This window comes from Onychomys torridus, chromosome 8, assembly GCF_903995425.1.
Source record: "Onychomys torridus chromosome 8, mOncTor1.1, whole genome shotgun sequence".
Classification (NCBI taxonomy): domain Eukaryota; kingdom Metazoa; phylum Chordata; class Mammalia; order Rodentia; family Cricetidae; genus Onychomys; species Onychomys torridus.
In genome coordinates, this window is record NC_050450.1 from 7,947,818 (window position 1) to 7,966,962 (window position 19,145).

At 43.4% G+C, this 19,145-nt stretch overlaps 1 protein-coding gene across 2 annotated transcripts in view; it reads right to left on the reverse strand.

Annotated features, from left to right (window-relative positions):
* The window catches only part of Shisa9 (shisa family member 9), a 299,285-nt gene that overhangs the window by 6,284 nt on the left and 273,856 nt on the right, over positions 1-19,145 (reverse strand). Inside the window, exons 3-4 of one of the 2 annotated variants that reach the window (XM_036196641.1) lie at positions 17,652-17,807; positions 10,705-10,752 (exon numbers count right to left, since the gene is read on the reverse strand). In XM_036196641.1, the coding sequence (XP_036052534.1) occupies positions 10,705-10,752; positions 17,652-17,807 (204 nt within the window). The remainder of the gene's footprint in view (positions 1-10,704; positions 10,753-17,651; positions 17,808-19,145) is intronic. The other variant, XM_036196642.1, reaches the window with a different exon arrangement.

Consider the following 19,145-nt stretch of genomic DNA (forward strand, 5'->3'; position numbering starts at 1 on the left):
ACAACGTGAAGCTTGGTCTCTAGCAAATATTGGATATAAATAGTCAGTGTATAAGCAAAATACCATAAGGCATAGAGGAGCACACCTGGTCAAGAGTATGATGGAGAAATTCCCTTTCCTCTTGCCTCCCAGTCTTCTCTTACTGAAAATCTCACTTACCTTCATCATGTACCTGGTCATGACCTAGCACGCTCATTTACGTACACATACTCCTCAGACATTAGACTAAGCCCAAAGTCTGCTCAGAACATGCTTCAAAGGTTCCTGTTTTTTGAATCTTAGAAGGTCTTATAATAAAAACCTGGAGCCAGATATTGGGGGAAAAGCTGAAAGATCAGAGAAGCAGAGAAAGCCACAGCCAACCTCACCTCACCAACTCCTCAGCCGATCCTGTTTCCTCAGACTGAAAGCCTCTGAGTCTCAGCTGAACGGCTTTAGTTTCTGTCTCCTCACACCTTATGTACCTTTCTTTGCCCTGCTGTCACTTCCTGGGATTAATGGCATGTGCCACCACTGCCTGGCTCTGTTTTCAGTGTGGCCTTGAACTCACAGAGATCCAGATGGATCTGTGACTCCTGAGTGATAGGATTAAGTATGTGTGCCTCCACTATCTGACCTCTATATCTAATCTAGTGGCTGGCTCTGTCCTCTGATACTCATGCAGGTTTATTAGGGTACACAATATATCACCACGGGTTCTCATTTTCACAAGTGGAGAAAACCCAATCATGAAAGAGGAAGGCCTTCTCAGAAAACTATAAAGAGAAGTAAACATGGGAACATATGACCCTTTGGGCTGTTAGGGAAGATGGGTGGGTCCTCTCGGCTTCCTCCATACCCAACTGGAACTGGTCTCTTGGTGAACCTGGTGTTGGAAACACCTTGGGAAGTGTAGAATAGATTTTTTTTAAAAAGTGTGTAGACTCTGAAATCAGACAGACCATAGAGATGCCACCTTGTACCTTTGGCTGAAATGGAGATAACACTAAATACTGTCAGACTTATTATGAGGAATAAAGCATATGTGATATATATGCTATGTACAATAATTCCCAGGGCACAATATAACTTCTTAATACATGTATTTTACCTACTTCTTGTCTGACTGAAGGAGCACAGAATTACAATCAATACACACTTATTGAGCACTTACTCTGTACCAGGCAACCTAATGGGCACAAAGTGGGCATGCATCGAACCAATCTGCTTCCTTGTGGTTTCTTTCCTTTACTACCTACATAGCATGTTGGTTAAATGGCCAGTTACTCCAAGAGAGGACATACAGAAAATGAGCAGTGGTCAGGGTCAGAAACCGTCTTTAAGGTGACATGCAAAGGTGTGAGTGACTCTTCAATGTAAAGACTGGCTGTAGCCCTCTGCAACTCTTCCTGTCAGGAGACAGTCTATTTCTGCACACCTAGAACTGAGCTTGCTTTATTGCTTCCTTTGACTAAATTGTAGCAGCTTCTGGGAGCAGCTGCTTGAACCCCCTTCTGTGGGAAACCTCACTTTTTATCCTTAAAGGATAAGAAACCCACAAGCTTCCTACTCCCATTCAACACAGCCAACAGCCTTGTAGTTATCAGATACCTAGTTAGAGCTTTCTCCTGGACAACACAGTTACAGTCAGCCTAGGTAAGTCTTGCCTAGAGCATTCAGTCAAACCAGAAGTAGGCTCAGAATCATGATTCCAATAAGTGGTAGCTGTGCTGAGCCACTAAGTGTTGGAACCACTTGGTAATTGCTACACAGCAGCAAGCATGTTGCAAACCCCTGTGGTGGGAAGAAGCATGGTAGCTTTGGGGAACTGAAATACTCTGGTGGTACAGGGAGGAAAGCAAAATTATACCGCTATTGTCTAATGTCCATAGGCAAGATTGTTTCATCCATGCTTACTGATATGACTGACCAAATCCCTCCATGGGACTCTGGGGTGTTTTAGAGAAGTGAAGTACAGATATAGCTTTAGTACCTGGGGGTAGAGCAGACACCTCCAAAGGATGTTTTAAAGGTTATGTCAACCACAAAGAGGTGATCCGAGACAGTGCAATTTTCATGAAGCCCGCACCCTCTACGGTATTTCTGGTCTCTTCTTTGTGGAGTAAGATGGGGGCTGCTTACCTGACACATTACACGTGTGGTCCCTCTTTTAATAGAGTTAAGGAAATAACAGAATCACTGAGCAGTCTAGTAAGCCCCATTAGCAAATGCATTAACCTAATCAGCCCCACTACCTCATGGGCAGATGGCTGACAAGCTGACCAAGGAACAGATGCTCTGGCCCTTCAGCAGCACTAGAACTCTCTGGTTTGATTTTCTCTTTACCTGAAAAAGGGAGAAAGAAAGAAAAGGTACTTTCCTACTAATGAGCCTAATTGCCTTGAAGGCACCAGGGCAGTAAAGCACAGCTGCACCTTCTTCCATCTGTCTCTCTCTTAAGTAGCAGCAGACAGTGTGCAGATGCGGGTGGGGTGGAACCCTGCATCTGTGGAAGTAGTGTGAGATACTAACCAGTTCCTGAGATGAGCCGCACATCTGAGGGGCTCAGTGGGTGGCCTCCCACCTACTTCCCTTCCTTGGGCCAAAAGAATCTCCAGGAAGGCTTCTAACAGCTTGTTTTCACCTGGTGCTATTCATGACTCCTAGGGATGGGTTCACCGGGGAAGCATCTGTCTCTGTTCAATAATATGAGATATAGCAACTAATCTTTTCACTGGGGAAGCATCTGTCTCTGTTCAATAATATGATGAGATATAGCAACTAATCTTCCAATCACATTTAAGCATAGGGTTCATGTTCTTTGCAGAGGCCCCCCCACAAGTGTGCATGATTGGAATCCTGAACTTTGTGCACACTCATCTATTCCATACTGACGGAAACCCATCACAGGATGTATTTTCCTCCAAGGCAGCTGCAGCAGGGTATCTCAGACTGACTGGCTTTAGACAACATACATGTATTCTCTTTCAGTTCTAGAGGTCAGAAATCTGCAGTTATCATGGTGGCAGAACCACACATCTTCTCAAAGCTTTGCCTTTTCTAGTGTCTGTTGGTTTCTGGCAATTTGAGGCATCCATTGCCTCATAGCTTCTGGCTCTAGATGGCCAATCTCCACCCACGCCGCCTTCTCTCTCTGTATTTCCAGACTTATCTTCTTGTATGGCTCATTCATTATGTTAGCTCCCACATTAATCCACTGTGACCTTATTTTAATCTGGTGGCATTTACAAAGACCTTATTTCCACGTGTTCACAGTCTGAGTAGACATGATCTTGGGGATACCATTATACCCAGGATATATGATTCCTTTCTGTTCTTGAACACAGAAGTGTATCACAAGGCCTTTGAACCTCACTCCTACTTATACTAGGTTAAATTCATCTTTCAGCCCTCTGACCAAAGCCTACTTCTGCCCAACAGTCCTTTGGCTGGCCCAAGAGAAACATTTGCCCTGATATTCCACTATTGCGCACATCATTCACATTGATATATAAAATTATCTTTCTTAGCATTTTCTTTTCTCTTTGGCTAGAACATAAGGTAGTACCTGTTCTCACTTCTGTTTCTTAAATACTGAACCCAGTGCCTCATTCACAGCAGTCAATTTCCAAGACAACAAGGAGTCAAACTGTACTTTGTGGGTCCCACATGAAGCTCCTGAAAGCCACAGCATATTCCCCCAGTCTTGAAAGGCAAGACTACAGTAGTGAATCTGAGGGCATTGAGATGAAAATAGGTATTTTTCTCTTTCTCTCCCTCCCTCTCTCTCTTCCTCCCTCCTTGACTCCTGACTACCACACTGTGAACTGCCTAGCTTTACTACTCTCTCCCTGCCATGAGGGACTGAACCTATGAATTCAGATACTTTTGTCTAAGCAATAAAAATTCTAACCTGCTGATAGCGCTATTGAGAGACAGTGGAAACCTTAGGAAGTAGAATTAGGACTCTGACACCCTTCCACCCACCAGGATACAAGCAGCATCACAGGTCCGAAGTGACAGGACCAAGTGGCCATGAACAAAACATCTGCAATGAAAAGAAACCCTTTCTCCTTTGAGATATCCCTTGAGTATTTTGTCACAGTGGGAGAAAACTGAGTAACATGTTGTATGATACTAACCAACTGTGACAGTGCAAAGGACTAGTGACACAGCAGGGCACCACAGCTGCAAGGCTAGTGGGCCTGTTGACCACTTGGGGTGATGTGCCAGAGAAACACTTCTTTCTCTTAAGCCACTGTATTTGTAGAGCCTTTCAGTGCCATTAAGCAATATTTACTTTAACTTCTATAGAAATGATTTCTGGGTCTTTGCCTTTTTTCTTCCCTCTTCACAAGCTAAATTAAAAAGTAAGAGGCAAGGTGGGCAGTTCAGGTTGTTCGTGGCATCCTCTAATCCTTTGAAATGCATACTGTGAAGCTGTCCAGGCTTCCCTGGCATCTCAGCAGACAGGAACAAGAAAAGCAGAGGAGGCCTGATCTGTCTAAGGACCTCTCAGCAGGGCCAAGGTGGACATAAGAAGATATGTCTTCTAGGCAAGTTAGTCCATTTACTTGCTTCAGGGCCTTGCAACAAGAGGGAATTGTGTTTGAGTCAGGTCCTAATGATGGAACCGTGGAACACCGAACACTGTATCACTCTTGCAGCAAGCCTCTCTAAGAGAGGAAAAGATCAAAAACAAAAAAGCAAGTGGCTTTTGGGTGCCTGGTCTTTTTCCACCTTATCCCTGAAGGCCCTGGCAGAAGGTCTAGCTGCCTTTGGGGAAGAACAACCTGCCTGGCTTGGGCTTCACATCAAAGCTCTCCAGACTGTACCACAAACCGCTTTACTGTAGCTTGTGGTCCTCTGCAATGCTGGCCCCTTTGTCAATCCCCTCAGGTTGCCTGGCTGGGCAGTCGCCATTTTCAGCAAGGCTGCTAACAAAGGTGCATGGGCTGGGCTCCAGGCAGAACTAACCACAGAGCCTCTGACACAATACAGCCCAGAGTGGGTTGTATCTGTTCACTGCCTTCCTGTGTGTCCGGCATGGCTGTTACACAGACTCAGCTCTTCTCAAAAGCTCAAGATGCGCTTTGTCTTCTGGTCTCCATCCATGCTGGTGAAATGTGCACAGTTAAACAGAAGCAAGGAAGAGAAAGGCTCTAGTCCTACACCCTGCACTCACCACCTTCTACCGTCTCTTCCTGGGGTGATCTAAAGTCCATTGGTGAGATTTGGGGTTCTGTGGTAGTTGGAGGTTTTAATGAATTTTTGTTCTTCTTTGTATCAGTGACTTTTTTCCATATGATATTAAACTCCTCCAGAAAAAAAAGAAAAGAGAAAGAAAGCAACTCAGAAAGAAAAGTTCTTGTTTTCTTCTCTACCCTGGGCTCTGAGCTCATCCCCATGACTAACACAGGACAAAGATGGAGGCTGGTGTTGCTCGGTTTGCTTGCTCTCTGGTTCCATCATCAATGGGACTTGTCTAAGCTCCCTCTTTAAGATGAGACTAGTAGAGCTGAGCCGCTTTGATCAGTCCAGAACAAACTACCAAACTGGCCTAGATGAGTCGATGTCCAGCCATCTGTTTGTGAATGAACTCAGCTGAGATCAGAAGAACTTCCCATCTCCCACAAATCACCGATGTCAAGAGTCCTCATCTGAACAAATGCTGAGCCCAGTGAGTTCTGAGCTGTGATGTCTGAGCCCCTTTGTTACATGGTGTTGCATGGTGACACATAACAGATGTAAGTATGAGTTGGTCTTTTACTCACTTCTAAGAGGAGCCCTGAGTTTCCAAATTGAATCCTCCTTGCTGCTTCCAGTGTCTGTGGATGACAGACCTGCCCACCTCTAGCTGCTTTTCTACTTCTCTGTCCTGTTTTGTTTCAGTAGTTTTAAGAAAAGGACAAGATTTTCTTGAGTGCTTTGCCTCTCTTCATTTAGTAATATGCAGTTATCAACAACATTTATGCTGAGTGTCTACTGTGAGTTATAAGCACCACACATGTCCACTCTGCATTGTATGGATCTAGCTGGCTTCTATTCAGAGTGACACACTTTTAAACTAGTAAACTGTTCATTGCAATCTTGATGTGATGACATTTTATGAAGGCCAGAGAGTGCTCTCCACAGGCTCATTTCATGACCTGTGGGTCCTCAGGCAGGTGCACCAATGCTCCAGGGCTGCCCTGTGCTTTCAAAGGCACAGAATGGAGGACAGAGTGGGATTTGAGTTTTACTAAAAAAAAAAAAAAAAAACAAAACTCCTCTCACCTCTCCCATTCGTCCTACTCTGTATCCTACTACTTGTTAACAAACTAATAACTGAATCAGGAAATTGCCAAAGCTAGGGCATCAGGAAGTGATGTCTTAAGGCTGCCTTTAGGTGAGTGTTTCACCAGCATGGACAGGCTGTGTGTACTCCAATGAAGAGGTAACCAAATTAAACATTTACTTTTGTCCTGTACCTCCTCTAACATTCCTTAGAAGAACGACTGTCACCAAGAGACATTTGTTTTCTTCCTTCTTTCCTCCTTCCTTCCCTATTCATTTTTATGTTTTTATTAAGAGATAGTCTCACTGTGTAGATCAGGCTAGCTCAAAATTTATACTTTTCCTCCCTGAGTCTCCAGAGTACTGGGATCATAGGTGTGGAACACACCTGACATAGTTATCTCTTGGGGGAAAGAAATAACTAGCATTTTTTTAGTACCTACTATGAACTAGATAATGTTTTAGCCTTTCACTTCCACGGTCACATTTAAAGGCTCTTAAAGAAGTAAGACCAACAAGGCACCATTGGTCTTTCTGTGTGGTAGGTAAAAGAATTGAGACCCAGAGATACTGGGCATCTTGGTTGTTGAGTCACTCTTCTGTAGCCTATAAGATGCAGAGCAGGAAACAAGCTGTAAGATTCCCCCCCCCATGTTCTTTTAACTGTGATGTGGTTTTAATTATTGTGAGGAATATATATTTTTCAGCAAACGTCAGAAATGCTTATGTTTGCTGCCTAGGATGGAGTTTGGAGAACAGCTAAGGGGGCTGTTTTGTTTTGTTCAGCTAGTGAAAATGATCTAAAATTGACTGTGGTAATAGTTGCATTTCTGAGGATATATAGTAAAAGTTGTTGAATTATGAGAAGAAATGCATCTTGCAGAAAATGATGGCACGTGAAAGTTGGTGTTCTGAGGCACCGATTGTGTGTTTGCATTTACATTTAGGGTTTGGTATCAGACAAAGTGGCATAAACTAAGAACACTCAGAAAGTACACTAAAGGAAGAATGTGCTGGCAACCCTCCCCACACACACACTTACAGGCCCAGGTTCTCAGGGGTGGGGGGGCAAGACTCACATTTGCATGTCATCATCAGTGTTTCAGGTTGAAGCCCTTATGTCACTGTCTGGTCCCAATGACCTTTTGAGATGTAATTTTCTTGTGTAGCCTGAGACAACCTTTGGTTATCTTGAGAGAGATAGGGATAGGGGTCCCAGGTATTTATATTTGCTTCTGAAAGTCACCTTCACCATTACTAAGAATTATCTCCAAAATAGAGATCTTTGGACCATTGGCCTCTTCTATGCATACTCTGGACCTATTGTATACCAAGTCCTGTGCTAAGACATTTATTTGTACTGCCTCATACAGTTACTCCCATAAACCCCATGAAGAGTAGACACTCTGACTGCCTCTATTTCAGCAATGGTAGAAACATGAGTTCAGAATATGTCAGTGGTTTGAGTAAGACCACAAAGGCCAACTCTAGTTAAAATAGCAGCATTCTGGCAGTGTCCTTCAAATTATGTGCTTCAGTTGTAGCTCCAGAAGACCCATATTCATTTAGAAGAACAGTTTCCCAAAAGCTGGCTTCAATTTGATTGTGGGCTTGAGGTATTGTCTTCCTGTTGTGGTTTTCCCACAAACAAGCCAGGAATTCCCAGGGTTCATCACAGTGGATCAACATCAGTGTCCCCTACAGATGATGTCCATGGAGAACACTAGGTGCTGAAAGATTAATGTGGTTTGCTGCTTTCTCATGCCGTTTCCTGTCCTAGCAGACACGATTCTCTCCCAAGGTAAATCAAAACCAACATAGGCGGCAGTAAGAAGCAGGCATCTACAGGGATTTTGGCTATCACAGTTACAATTTCTTACCCAAACTCTCCAGGAGAGACCAAGTCACCACCTTCTTCACAAAGTTCTCCCTGTGTTCTAAACGTGGGTCCCCAACAGTATCAGAGCAATTGGCTGTCAAGATGTTAACTGATCTACCTTAAAATAAGAGACCTGATGTCAAGGCTGTTTGAGAAATGAGTTAACTAAAGTTGAACTGCTTTTCATTGGCATGGAACTCCTCAGAGTCCCAGACCTTTTCTCACTTGATGGTAATAGCAAAATAGCACCAGAATGGCACTTTCTCTGTGCCAGGGAATATGACATGTGTTTAAAGCATTAGCTTATTTTTGCAGCCATCTAGGAAGTATCTGGTGTGATTATCTCCATTTTGCAGGCTAGGAAATTAGGGCTTAGGGTTTATAGTCGTGCTTCTTTGAACATGCCTGATCAAGTCTCATTTCGGAAGGTAAGCGGGTACGGTCTTGTTAGTACTTGGATGGAAGAAAATCCAGGCTGAGGAGTTGAATGACTGGCTGAAGGTACCAAGAATAGCCAATAAAGGGCAGGACTGGGATTCCTGTGTTCCTGAGTCTTAAGCTTGACCCAGCTTGTCTCTTCTTTAGAAGAAGAGCAGGACTGTACAAATCTCCAGTCTTGTTTTCATGCCTTCTCTATAAGTTGAATGGATGGCATTTGAGAAAGACAGGTGACCTCAAAGGAAGTTGGTCCTGGCCTTCTGTTTCTCCCCTCCATACAAGGCAAACTAAATACAGGTGCACTAAGCAGAGAAGGTAAGGGTGCTCTGGTTCCAGGAGGAAACATCTTTCAAGCATTTGCTTTTGACATGGCCTGAAATACTGTCTAAAGGATCAGACCACAGCAGATTGATAAAGGCCAAGATGCATACTGCTTCCTTGAGGCTGTCACAGGACCCTAATAGCTTAGTTTTTCACAGGCAGGAGAAGGAGGGGTGTGACTTTCAAATTAGTAGGTCCGTCATGTTCCAAATTGTTTGCATTTCTGAAAATGGGATTTGACTTGTGAACAATTATTATCCAACCAGGATCTGAAATCTGCCTGTCTCAAGTCAACAGCCTGGTAGTAAGGGGATTCTCATTAAACACAGACCTCTTCCCCAGGGTGGGACTATTGTATCCCCAGATTCCAATCCAAATTATTTTTGAGCGCTGGAGCGTTTATCGAATTTCTTCTTCATTTCTTTAAGTCTTGGGAGGCATTTCATGTCCTCATTCGAGAGTGTTTGTCTCCCACCAAGATGTCTGTCCAGCGGTAGTGCTAAGTGCCCAGGTCAGCAGTGCAGCACTCCAGAACTTATGGGCAACTCAGCTCCTGGAGCTCCACCCAAGACCTAGTAAATCAAAGTATCCCAAGCAGCAGGTGCTCACATTCTCTTAATGCAAAGAACATTTTCCTAGTGGGTCCTTGTCATACCCACTTTCTCATGTGTCCTGCAGCTCCCCAGTTATCCCTCAACTCCATTTTCTTCTCTCTATCCTAAATCCACACCAGTTGAACACCATCTGTGTTCAAGAGCATTGTAATTGGTGTCCCCAGCCACAGTCCAGATTTCCATAGTCTAGTTCCCATTGAGAAGTTAGAATGACCTTTTAAGAAGGCAAAAATGACACCCTTGTCTACGAGTTTGCATTGTCTGTCTCCTGCTCTTGTCCTGTTTAAAGTCAGTAGAGAGTTCTACCCCCACCTCTTGGGACGGATACTACATTCCTACTGTAGGATCCAGCAGTGGACATGGAATGAAGAAGATGGTTGGTTCTGAAAACAGCTTTTCCTGCCCTCCACCCCCAGGGAACAATGTGTCGATTAGAGTCAGACATACTCTCAGTTCACAGTACCACCTCTAGTGGACAAATTCCTCACTTGGACATCCATGACCAAGTTCTGAATAGGTATCACAATACTCAGCCAAGTGTTTGGAGAATTAAGTAACACAATAAATGTGAAGGGTCAGAATTCTGGCACATAGTAGGGAATTAATACATTAATTATAGCCAACATTTGACCTAGTCACCCAAGTAATTAATTCAAAGACTCAACTCAGAAAATTCCTTAGTCCCACTGCTCACTCTGCTGGGAAAGTTGAAAACAAAATATGTTCCCTAAAAGGCCAATTCTCCAGACTTATGATCAACAACTTGACTGTATTTAATCTCCCCAGAAGGACTAAGTTCCTCCCCATGTACACCAGCGATACTTCCAGAATTAATTTTTCTTGTGTTTTGTTTCTGCCACCTTGCTTTTGTAGTCTCTTTGATGAATTTCCTTTCCTGAGATGTGTCTGATAGAAGAGTTTCCCTAAGACAACAGATAATTGGAAGTGAGCAAAGGCATAGCACATTGTCCAATGACTGCCTAAGCATGGACACAACATCCAAGTGCATGCACATGTGCACACACATGCTACAAGACACACCTCTACACTAGAGATTACACAGACTTATAGATACTAATCAGGGAAGACACACATATAACTGGGTCACATATAAACACTGGGACTCTCTGTCCCTTCGTTATTTAATGTTGAGTTTGACAACACCTGGATGAAGAGCCAGAAAAAGCAATACAATACCTTTTGGTGACTTAAGCGTCGCCACTGCCCAGTCACCATCAGAATTTCCTAAAAAAATAACAATCAAGAGATGCTGATCTGGTTGTCAGGAAGCCCATGCTTGTGGTACCCTAACACCTCTAGTGTTTGCTGCCTGAGCTGCAGCATCCAAGGAATCTGGCCTCAGGGGATTCAGGGAATAAGGAAGGAGCCAGTGTGAGCTTGCAATGGATATGTACCTGTTCTTCCAAGATCTAACAGGACATCAAGAGACATGCCCTGAACATCCAAGGCAACATCAGCAGAGGAAGGAGTATCAGACAGTAGTCTAGTTCTAGTTTCAACTCACTATGGAAGGTCGGTTTCACTCATATGGACATATGGACACAAGTGGACAAGATGAGGAATTTGCTTCCCATTTGCTGCAGATATTCTTCTGGAAGAGGAGGGTGCATCATTGTTCAGTCATGCTCCAAGCCCATGATCAGAGCATGCCCTCCTGCCCATGGTGTTAAATGCTGCGTTGTATAAAACTTGCCTCACCACAATGCCTAAGTGTAAAAGATACTGTTGAAAGAGAGAGAGAATTTACTCTTCTCCAGAGTCACTTTTTCTTAAGTAGGGAAATCCCCCCCAAAGCAAAAGGGATCAAGCTTGTTCTCTGAGAATCCCATAATGAGTAAACCATTGTTTTCCAGAACAGGTGTGGGGCTGGAATTTGAGTTATAAATTAGGTTTTCCAAATCTAATTTCAGATGTACCCAGTAGCCCCTGTGGGAGTGGTCTCATTAACAGAGCTTCTCGTAATATAAACATACTTCTCATAAAATCAACAAAATATGTGAAGAACTCTGAGTGTACCCCACTCCTTCATTAACAGTCTTTTGTAAAATTGAGTTTAATTTAAAGTGGGACAACCTCTGCCTATTAAACCCTCGTCCCATTGGCTGAAAGCCTGACCAATCAGTGAGTGCTTCTGGTTCTCCTTTTCTTTTCTAGGAACCTACTTGAGCAGACCAAGTCCTGAACACTTTCTACACTATTTCCAGAGACCTAACAGACTGCCAGCTGAGAGGAGATTCAGGGAACAGCCTGTGACCAGAATGATTATAGAGCACAGATTTGGCCCCATTTAAACATTTCTGGTTGGCCTCCCCGGCATGCCAAAGAACTTTCAAATTGCCATGTAGCCCCTGGGGATCCAAACCCTCATCACTGGAATAGAGAAACTTGGAGTGACAGGAGTGAGTTAAAGTTCACGGCCCTGCCTGCTCTGCTTTGCCATGTCTTCTCCCCCAGCCGAGAGTGATCTGAAAATAGGTAGAAGGCCCCAGATCTTCCTTTCCTCATGGACACCAGTCTGACCAACCTTCAAGTCACAGGCTCCAAGAAGGTCATCCTCCCTTGAATCAAATTTCTCAGTTTGCCTTTAAGGCAGGACCCGGTCTTTTGTCACCTTTCCCAGGGCTGACCAGGCAGTAACGAATTTTCTTCTATGAATCCATTAACAATGAGTATGTTTAATAAGATGACAGGTGCATGGGCTCCCAAACAGGTACTACAGGAAACCTCAGAAACCTAGGACCACGGATCAGGGCAGATGGGAGGTAAAGTCAGACTGCAGGCAACTTCCTGTTTATGTGTGATGTCCATTGGGAATTACATAATAGGATGGCATTTCCCTGCGCTAGAGATAGGAGTACTCATACCTTCAGGGACACTTCTGCCTTACTAACATTGTGCTATGAAGAGGTACAGCTGTTCTCACCATATACCTGCCCAGTACATGGTGACTGTGGTCATGGAAGGGCAATACATAACCATGTCAACCTACAAGGCACATTTTCAGCTGCAACCTTGATTGGAAACACCTCCAAACTGTAAAGGGAGTCAAGTGAGTGACGCATCCCCCTTGATGGACAGCAGCACCCACACATCTGCACACCATTTCTTGCAGACTTAGGTGGAGACAGTGAAGCGGCTTGGGCTGGCTCTGCTGATACTTAGGACTGCAGAAAAGTCATTTGTTGTTTGTTCTCCTTCTTGTTTGTGTTTTTACCAGATCCCTAATGTGAGCTAACTTGCAACATGTATATCTTTCCCAAACTGATGTAAAGAATATGGATTCTGCTCTCTCCCTCAGATTGAAATGCATGCCTATGAAGGTCCTGATGTATCTGGGGAACTAGTAAGGAGTGACTGGCAGGCAGAGCTTCTGGAAGGGAAAATGTGATGGGCTGTAGAAGCTACTATACATGAAGAACTTGTCCTGAGCTGAATCATTGGCTCCATCTGAGCCATTCACCTGTATGTGGTTATGAATTCCTCTACACAGGAGAAACTGAGACCAAAAACCTGATAGTTTCTGAAATCATTTATGATGTTTGAGTCAGGGCTTAAAACTCAGTCCTGACCACAATTTCAGTTTTGTGTATATTCTTCCTTCTCACTGGTCACCTCAGGTTCTGACTTGACATGATAACTATCACATTTCAATCCACTGGCTTTACAGAGGGCACTGATAGTTTGAAATGCCCCATATGGTGATGTGATACTGTAGATGGGGTTGGCCAGGTCCATACCTCAGTGTCACCTATAGTCAAGAGACATCAAATTTAGTACCTGGAGAAGAAATAAATGAACACATGAATGAATGAATGAATGAATGAATGAATGAATGAATGAATGATATTTCATTCCAGTATGCTTTCCCCCACAGAGTCCTGTGTGGCTCAGCACCTGACATTTCCCGCTTGTGCTTGTGTACTAGTCTTTTGCCAATTGCTTAGCAGTGAGCCCCTGGGAACAGGCCAGTCCATTGTCACATGTCTGAGATGACCAAATGGTATGTGTTGAGACCCTGAAGTCTAAAAGAAGAAAGTTTGAAGTATGAAAGGGGCGAGCAAAAACACACAGAGAGACAAAGGCAGACAGGTTTGGGGATCTACATCAGAGTTAAAAAGAAGCTTATGATCTTTTTTCAAATCTGATCTCCCACCAGCACGGGCAGGAGGTGTGTGTGATGTTTCAGCCCCACAGTTATTCTGATAACTCGAAGAGGTGGAATGGTTTAATATTACAATTATAAAATTAGAGTGCTATTGGGGACCACTCAGTTCTGCTCCTTGCTTATCCTATGAAGGAGAAATCCAGGCATTTCAGGGGCAAGCTCAGCAGCACTCAGCTAGGTAAGGGCAGAGCCAGGACTAGAATGGAGCATGTGGTACATAAGCATCTGATACTTTGGATATTAAAACTTTCAAGGTGGATTTATTTTCTAGGGGTCTTTTCTAAGTTGTCAATTAACACTGGAGGTTGGCTAGGCCCCCCTTGTCCACTGGATTGGAAGTTTTTACACAGTGAGCCTGGCTCCAGGGGGTGGCAGATCATTTTAAACAACCTGGCCCCTGGGTGGTAATGATCCTCTAATGAAATGCATTTCCCCACTCACACCAACTTTGCATTACACCTTAACAAAGAACCTTTGATAAAACATTTATTATGAGATTTGCAGTTCACTGATGTAGGCAGATGCTGGAGCCCTGGGGAGTCACATTGCCAGCCACAAACTGACACTCCACTCAAAGGAGATGCACCAGATCACCCACCACTCAGTTCAATCCTAAGAACTCCACAGTTGTCTAAGGACGGGAAGGGAAGCCTGTTAGCCATTTACTAGACTGGGGCAAAAATCCCAAGATCCTTCTATTTGCTACAAGATACAAAGATGATTTCTTAAAATCCAGCTAGTCTCTGATTCTTGCCTATGGCAAGCTCATTCATTCATACAAAAAATATTTCACCAGTTCCTGGTTGCAGAAGAAAGGGTTACATAGGGAGTGTCAAACATATTTTCATATTGAAAATTTCATTCCAAATGCTCTGCAGACATTTCTTGTCTAAAGCACTCCTGTAGAAATCTCAGGGAGGATCAAGGGGCTGTGTTGGAACATTCATCAATTATTTACCCTAAGCGCTACTAAGGATCTGGTTTGTGTGGAGGTCTAAGTTAAAGAAATGGGTTGCATGGAATAATTTGACCAGTTCTCAAAGAAATAAAATACATCTGGGTTGATTATTTTTAATGTCTAAAGAGGAATCCCATAAACAACAGATGTTATTTATCACCGAATTGCAGGGTTCAGAAAGGAAGGTGGGACCAGAATAGCATTTGCAGGTTGCTGCAGCTGTGTGAGCAGTGAAGACACCCTCACCTGCTCTCCTGGGCAATAGTACTTCTCCCTTCCTTGTAAAGTGTGAATGCTTAGGATGCACGTGTTATGCAAGAACAGTGGGGAATCAAGAAAACCGATGGTGATAGAACATAAGAGGGGTGTTTTCCCTTTTCCTCGGGGGCCGGAGAAGACAGAGAAATAAAGCACGAGACTTGGGTAACTTCTAGGGAAAGCTTTACCAGGCAGGAGATTTAGAGAAGCCGGTGTCTGTCTATTAAACATGTGACCTTGGCACTATACACTTGGCTCAATCTCTTCTAATTATTCCATCCTGAAGGTCTAGGTAATTGGGAAACAGGAACTCTTCAACTTCTGATACAAACATTAGTCACTTAGCCTGTCTCTGGCCTTATGTGAGGTACACTTGTTTTAGGAGTATTATTATCATTAGCAACCTTAGATACCAAAAATATCAGAGCCACATGGTAGTATCTGAACTTTGAGTTCTGGGGTTAGGGTATTTCATAGCTGAATCAATCAAAGAGTTTCTATTATCCCATCTCTACTGAGGGTCTGGTAGAAAAGAAGATGAACAATTGCTTAGAAAAGATAGTGTGTCTGTGGCATCCTCTGCCTGTCCAATGTTTCTTGGAAGCAAAACTATATGGGAATAAATGAGTAACTCCTGGAAGTGGCCAGGAGAGCAGAAAGAGCTCTCCCAATAAATCAAATGGAATTCTAGGCAAAGGGAGTTGTTCTATGACTCAAAGAGCCTGGTAGTCAATCCTTTAGTGAAGGAGAAGAGTCTTCCCTAAGGAGAATATTTAAAGATAATGAAGACCTTTCAGGGAGACCCAAGCTGAGCCCAAGAGAAGACAGAACCAAGAAAAGAGTCAGTCAGCATGGCTGCTCACAAGAGAGTAGGAATCTGGGAAAAAGAGACGTTATGAATGATGGGACTTAGCTTGTTTCACTTGAAAGGTCTCTGTCTGACCATTTTATAAACTGGAAAACTGAGGACTCCTGAGGGTTGAATGCTGCACAGTCACAGAGAAGCTATGTGGTAGAGCCAGGATTTGAGTTCATAGCTATCTGCCTCTTTTCAGCTCCTCAGAAAATAAACTCAGAGAAGGGGCAGGGTAAATGGAAAGGCAGACTTTAAAACCTCTCCACCAAAACAGGACTAGAAAACAAAACCCACAGGATGTAATGAGAAGGAAACAAATTTTCTGCGTCTGGGGTGAGCAAGAATGCAGGAAGCAGGCACCGATTAAGGAGAGGACATGAAGAGCAGCAGTGGAGTTGAGGTCCAGTTCTCCTGAATGCTGGCTTGTGCTATAGTCCAAGTCAGGAGCCTTCAGCTTTGGCTTCATGTTAGAAACATCTAGACTTTTAAAATTTCATGTACATGGATGTTTAGTCATATATCTCTGTGTACCTTGTGCATCCCTGGTACTTGTGGAGGCCAGAAAAAGGTTTCAGATCCCCTGGAACTGGACTTACAGATGATTATGTTGGTGCTGGGAATGAAACCAGGGCCCTCTAGAAGAGCCACTGAGCCATCTCTCCAGCCCCCTTTGTTTTTTCAAATGTCTATGTCTGAACTCCACCCTCACCCAGCTCAGTTAAAATCCCCAAGGTGCACTGGGCCCAGGTACTGTTTACTGCACTCAGGTGATGCTGGATCATCTGCACATTGAGAACCTGAGTTGCCCCAACCAAACACAAACCAGGAACTGATGACTTTGCTGTGGCTGTGACTTCATCCAGTGGAATGCGTCTGAGAGCAAAGTGCCATGTTCTGTTCAAGTGGGAGGGAGAAGGGTACTGGGTTGACAGAGGCGCCTGCACAGTCTCAGCTCTGTTTCCTGCTCTATTGGCTCTGTTGAATCACCGCTTTAGCTGAGGTTTCTTAATCCAGTCATTGAGTGCTAAATGTGTTTTCTTCCATGGATCAGTGAGGCAGCATGCTTAAGAAGTCAAATGAAGTATTGCACACTTGTTAAGAACAACATTTCTAGTAGCTCTAGAGTCTAGACCAACCTTCCCCAGGAAATGCCACATTCTGAAGGAGAAAGGCTACCTGAGCAAACATTTGTGCTATACATTCACTTCTTGGAGTCGGCAGGGGAAGTGTGGGTGATGGGGGTTACCTTGTTAAAAGTCAAGACATTGCTAAAACTAATAGACTAGATTCTACACCCGAGGGTCCTGAGACTACCTAAGGAAGATGGGGAATGCTAAAGGGGGTTAAACATGAGTGGACCACATGAGCATCCCCAGGAAAGAGTCCTAAGTAAACAAGTACCCCAGAAGACCACACTGACCACACAGCAAGGCAGGACTCAACTGGTTCATAGGAAGCAACTGGGAGAGTCCTGATTCTAGATAGATAGATAGGTAGATAGAGAGATGATAGATAGATAGATAGATAGATAGATAGATAGATAGATAGATGACAGATTCATAAATAGATAGATAGATAGATAGATAGATAGATAGATGATAGTTTCATAGACATATATACATAGGTATAGATAAATGATACACACACATAGATACACACAAACAGGCATATACATAGGTAGATACATAAATTGGTTTATATATATATACATACACATACATATATGATAGACAGATATATGATAGCTAGATGATGAACAGACAGATGATAGAAAAGCAGAGAAATAGGATTAATAAAAAAATAAGAGTAAAAAATAAGTCCATAGGGAGAAGCCAAGCAGAGGAGAAGGAGGGAAAAGAAAACAGATCCATGTAGGATGTCCTTACCAACTGCCTTTAAGGAGGCATACTTGTTGAGCTCTTTGCCTGGAGGCTGCTGTTCATATGGATTAGAAATCTGGCCCAGGTTGGGGTATGAATGTGGGTGTCCCATCTGTTGGAGCAGAGGAGAAGTGGGCACTGCATTGTTCATCTGGGTGGTATCTGAAAATGAAGAGAAAGAGATGGTCATAAACAGAGCAGGACCTTCCAACCACTGCCACCGTCATCACATCCCTCCAGCCTAAATTAAAACCTTCCCCAGACTGTGGACATGAGTGGAAGAGCATCAGACAGAATGATAAATGCCAAGTTTCTATCATTGAACAGCTACTTGTGTTGTCAAAACAGTATGTGGAGCAGTAGAGAAATGGCTCAGTGGTAAAGAGTCCATTGTGCTTTTGTAGAGAACTCAAATTTGATTCTCAGCACAATTTAGCAATTTAGCACAAATATTTAGCACAAACATCTGTAACTTCAGCTCCAGGGGTATATAACATCTCGGGCCAAATCAAGAATTTGTACTCATGTGCACACACTCACACAAACACACAGAGACTCAGAATTAAAACTAAAATAAATATTTTAAGATAACAAAATTTGGGGGCTGGGGAAATGGCTAGGTGACATGTGTTCAAATCCCAGCACCTGTGTCAAGAAGGCAGCCATGTGCATGTCTGCAAGCAGTTCTAGCACTAGTGGGCAGAGACAGGCAAACCCATGGAGCTTGCCACCCAGCCTAACAGAAACACGCAACTTCTCATTCAACGAGAGCTTTTTGTCTCAAAGGAATAAAGTGGAGAGCAGAGAGATGATACTCAATATCTGGCTTCTGCATGTGTGTGCACTGATGTATAAATCCTGACACACACACACACACACACACACACACACACACACACACTTAAGAACAAACAGGATTTGTGCATCAAGATGTTCGACTTCGGTAATATTCAATGAAATATAACTCAGAAGAGCTCCTGGAGTCTACCCCTTTGCCAAAAAGCTGACAAATGGGAGGACTGTAGGCCACCAGTGATAGCGTAAGTGCTGGGAAAAGAGGTCTCAGAAGCTTGAGATCTGTGTGCAACCTGATCAGCTGCCATACCCGCAGAAAGGAGCTGGCATGCTGCACTGACATTTACAGGACGTGTATATGTGATGCAGACAGTGTCACCTGTGGCAACCAAGCCTACAGAAATATATAATTGCCAGAATATAAGGATCTTTGCTCAGAAACACATTTTGCACTATTTCATTGTGTTTTGTTTTTTAATGTAAACTGGAAAAAACTGAACTACTATTATGGGAATTCACAAAAATATTTTACAATATGCATTCATGAAACTGTAAGGGGGAAAAAGATTTTAAAGTAAATCCACACTACGTGTCTAGGAAGTTTCCAGAGACTGGACAGGAAACACATGAGGCAGTATAAATGTTATAGTGTTTATCTTACAAAAGAAAAAGTGCCTACTTCTTCACATGAAGATTTGCTTGTAT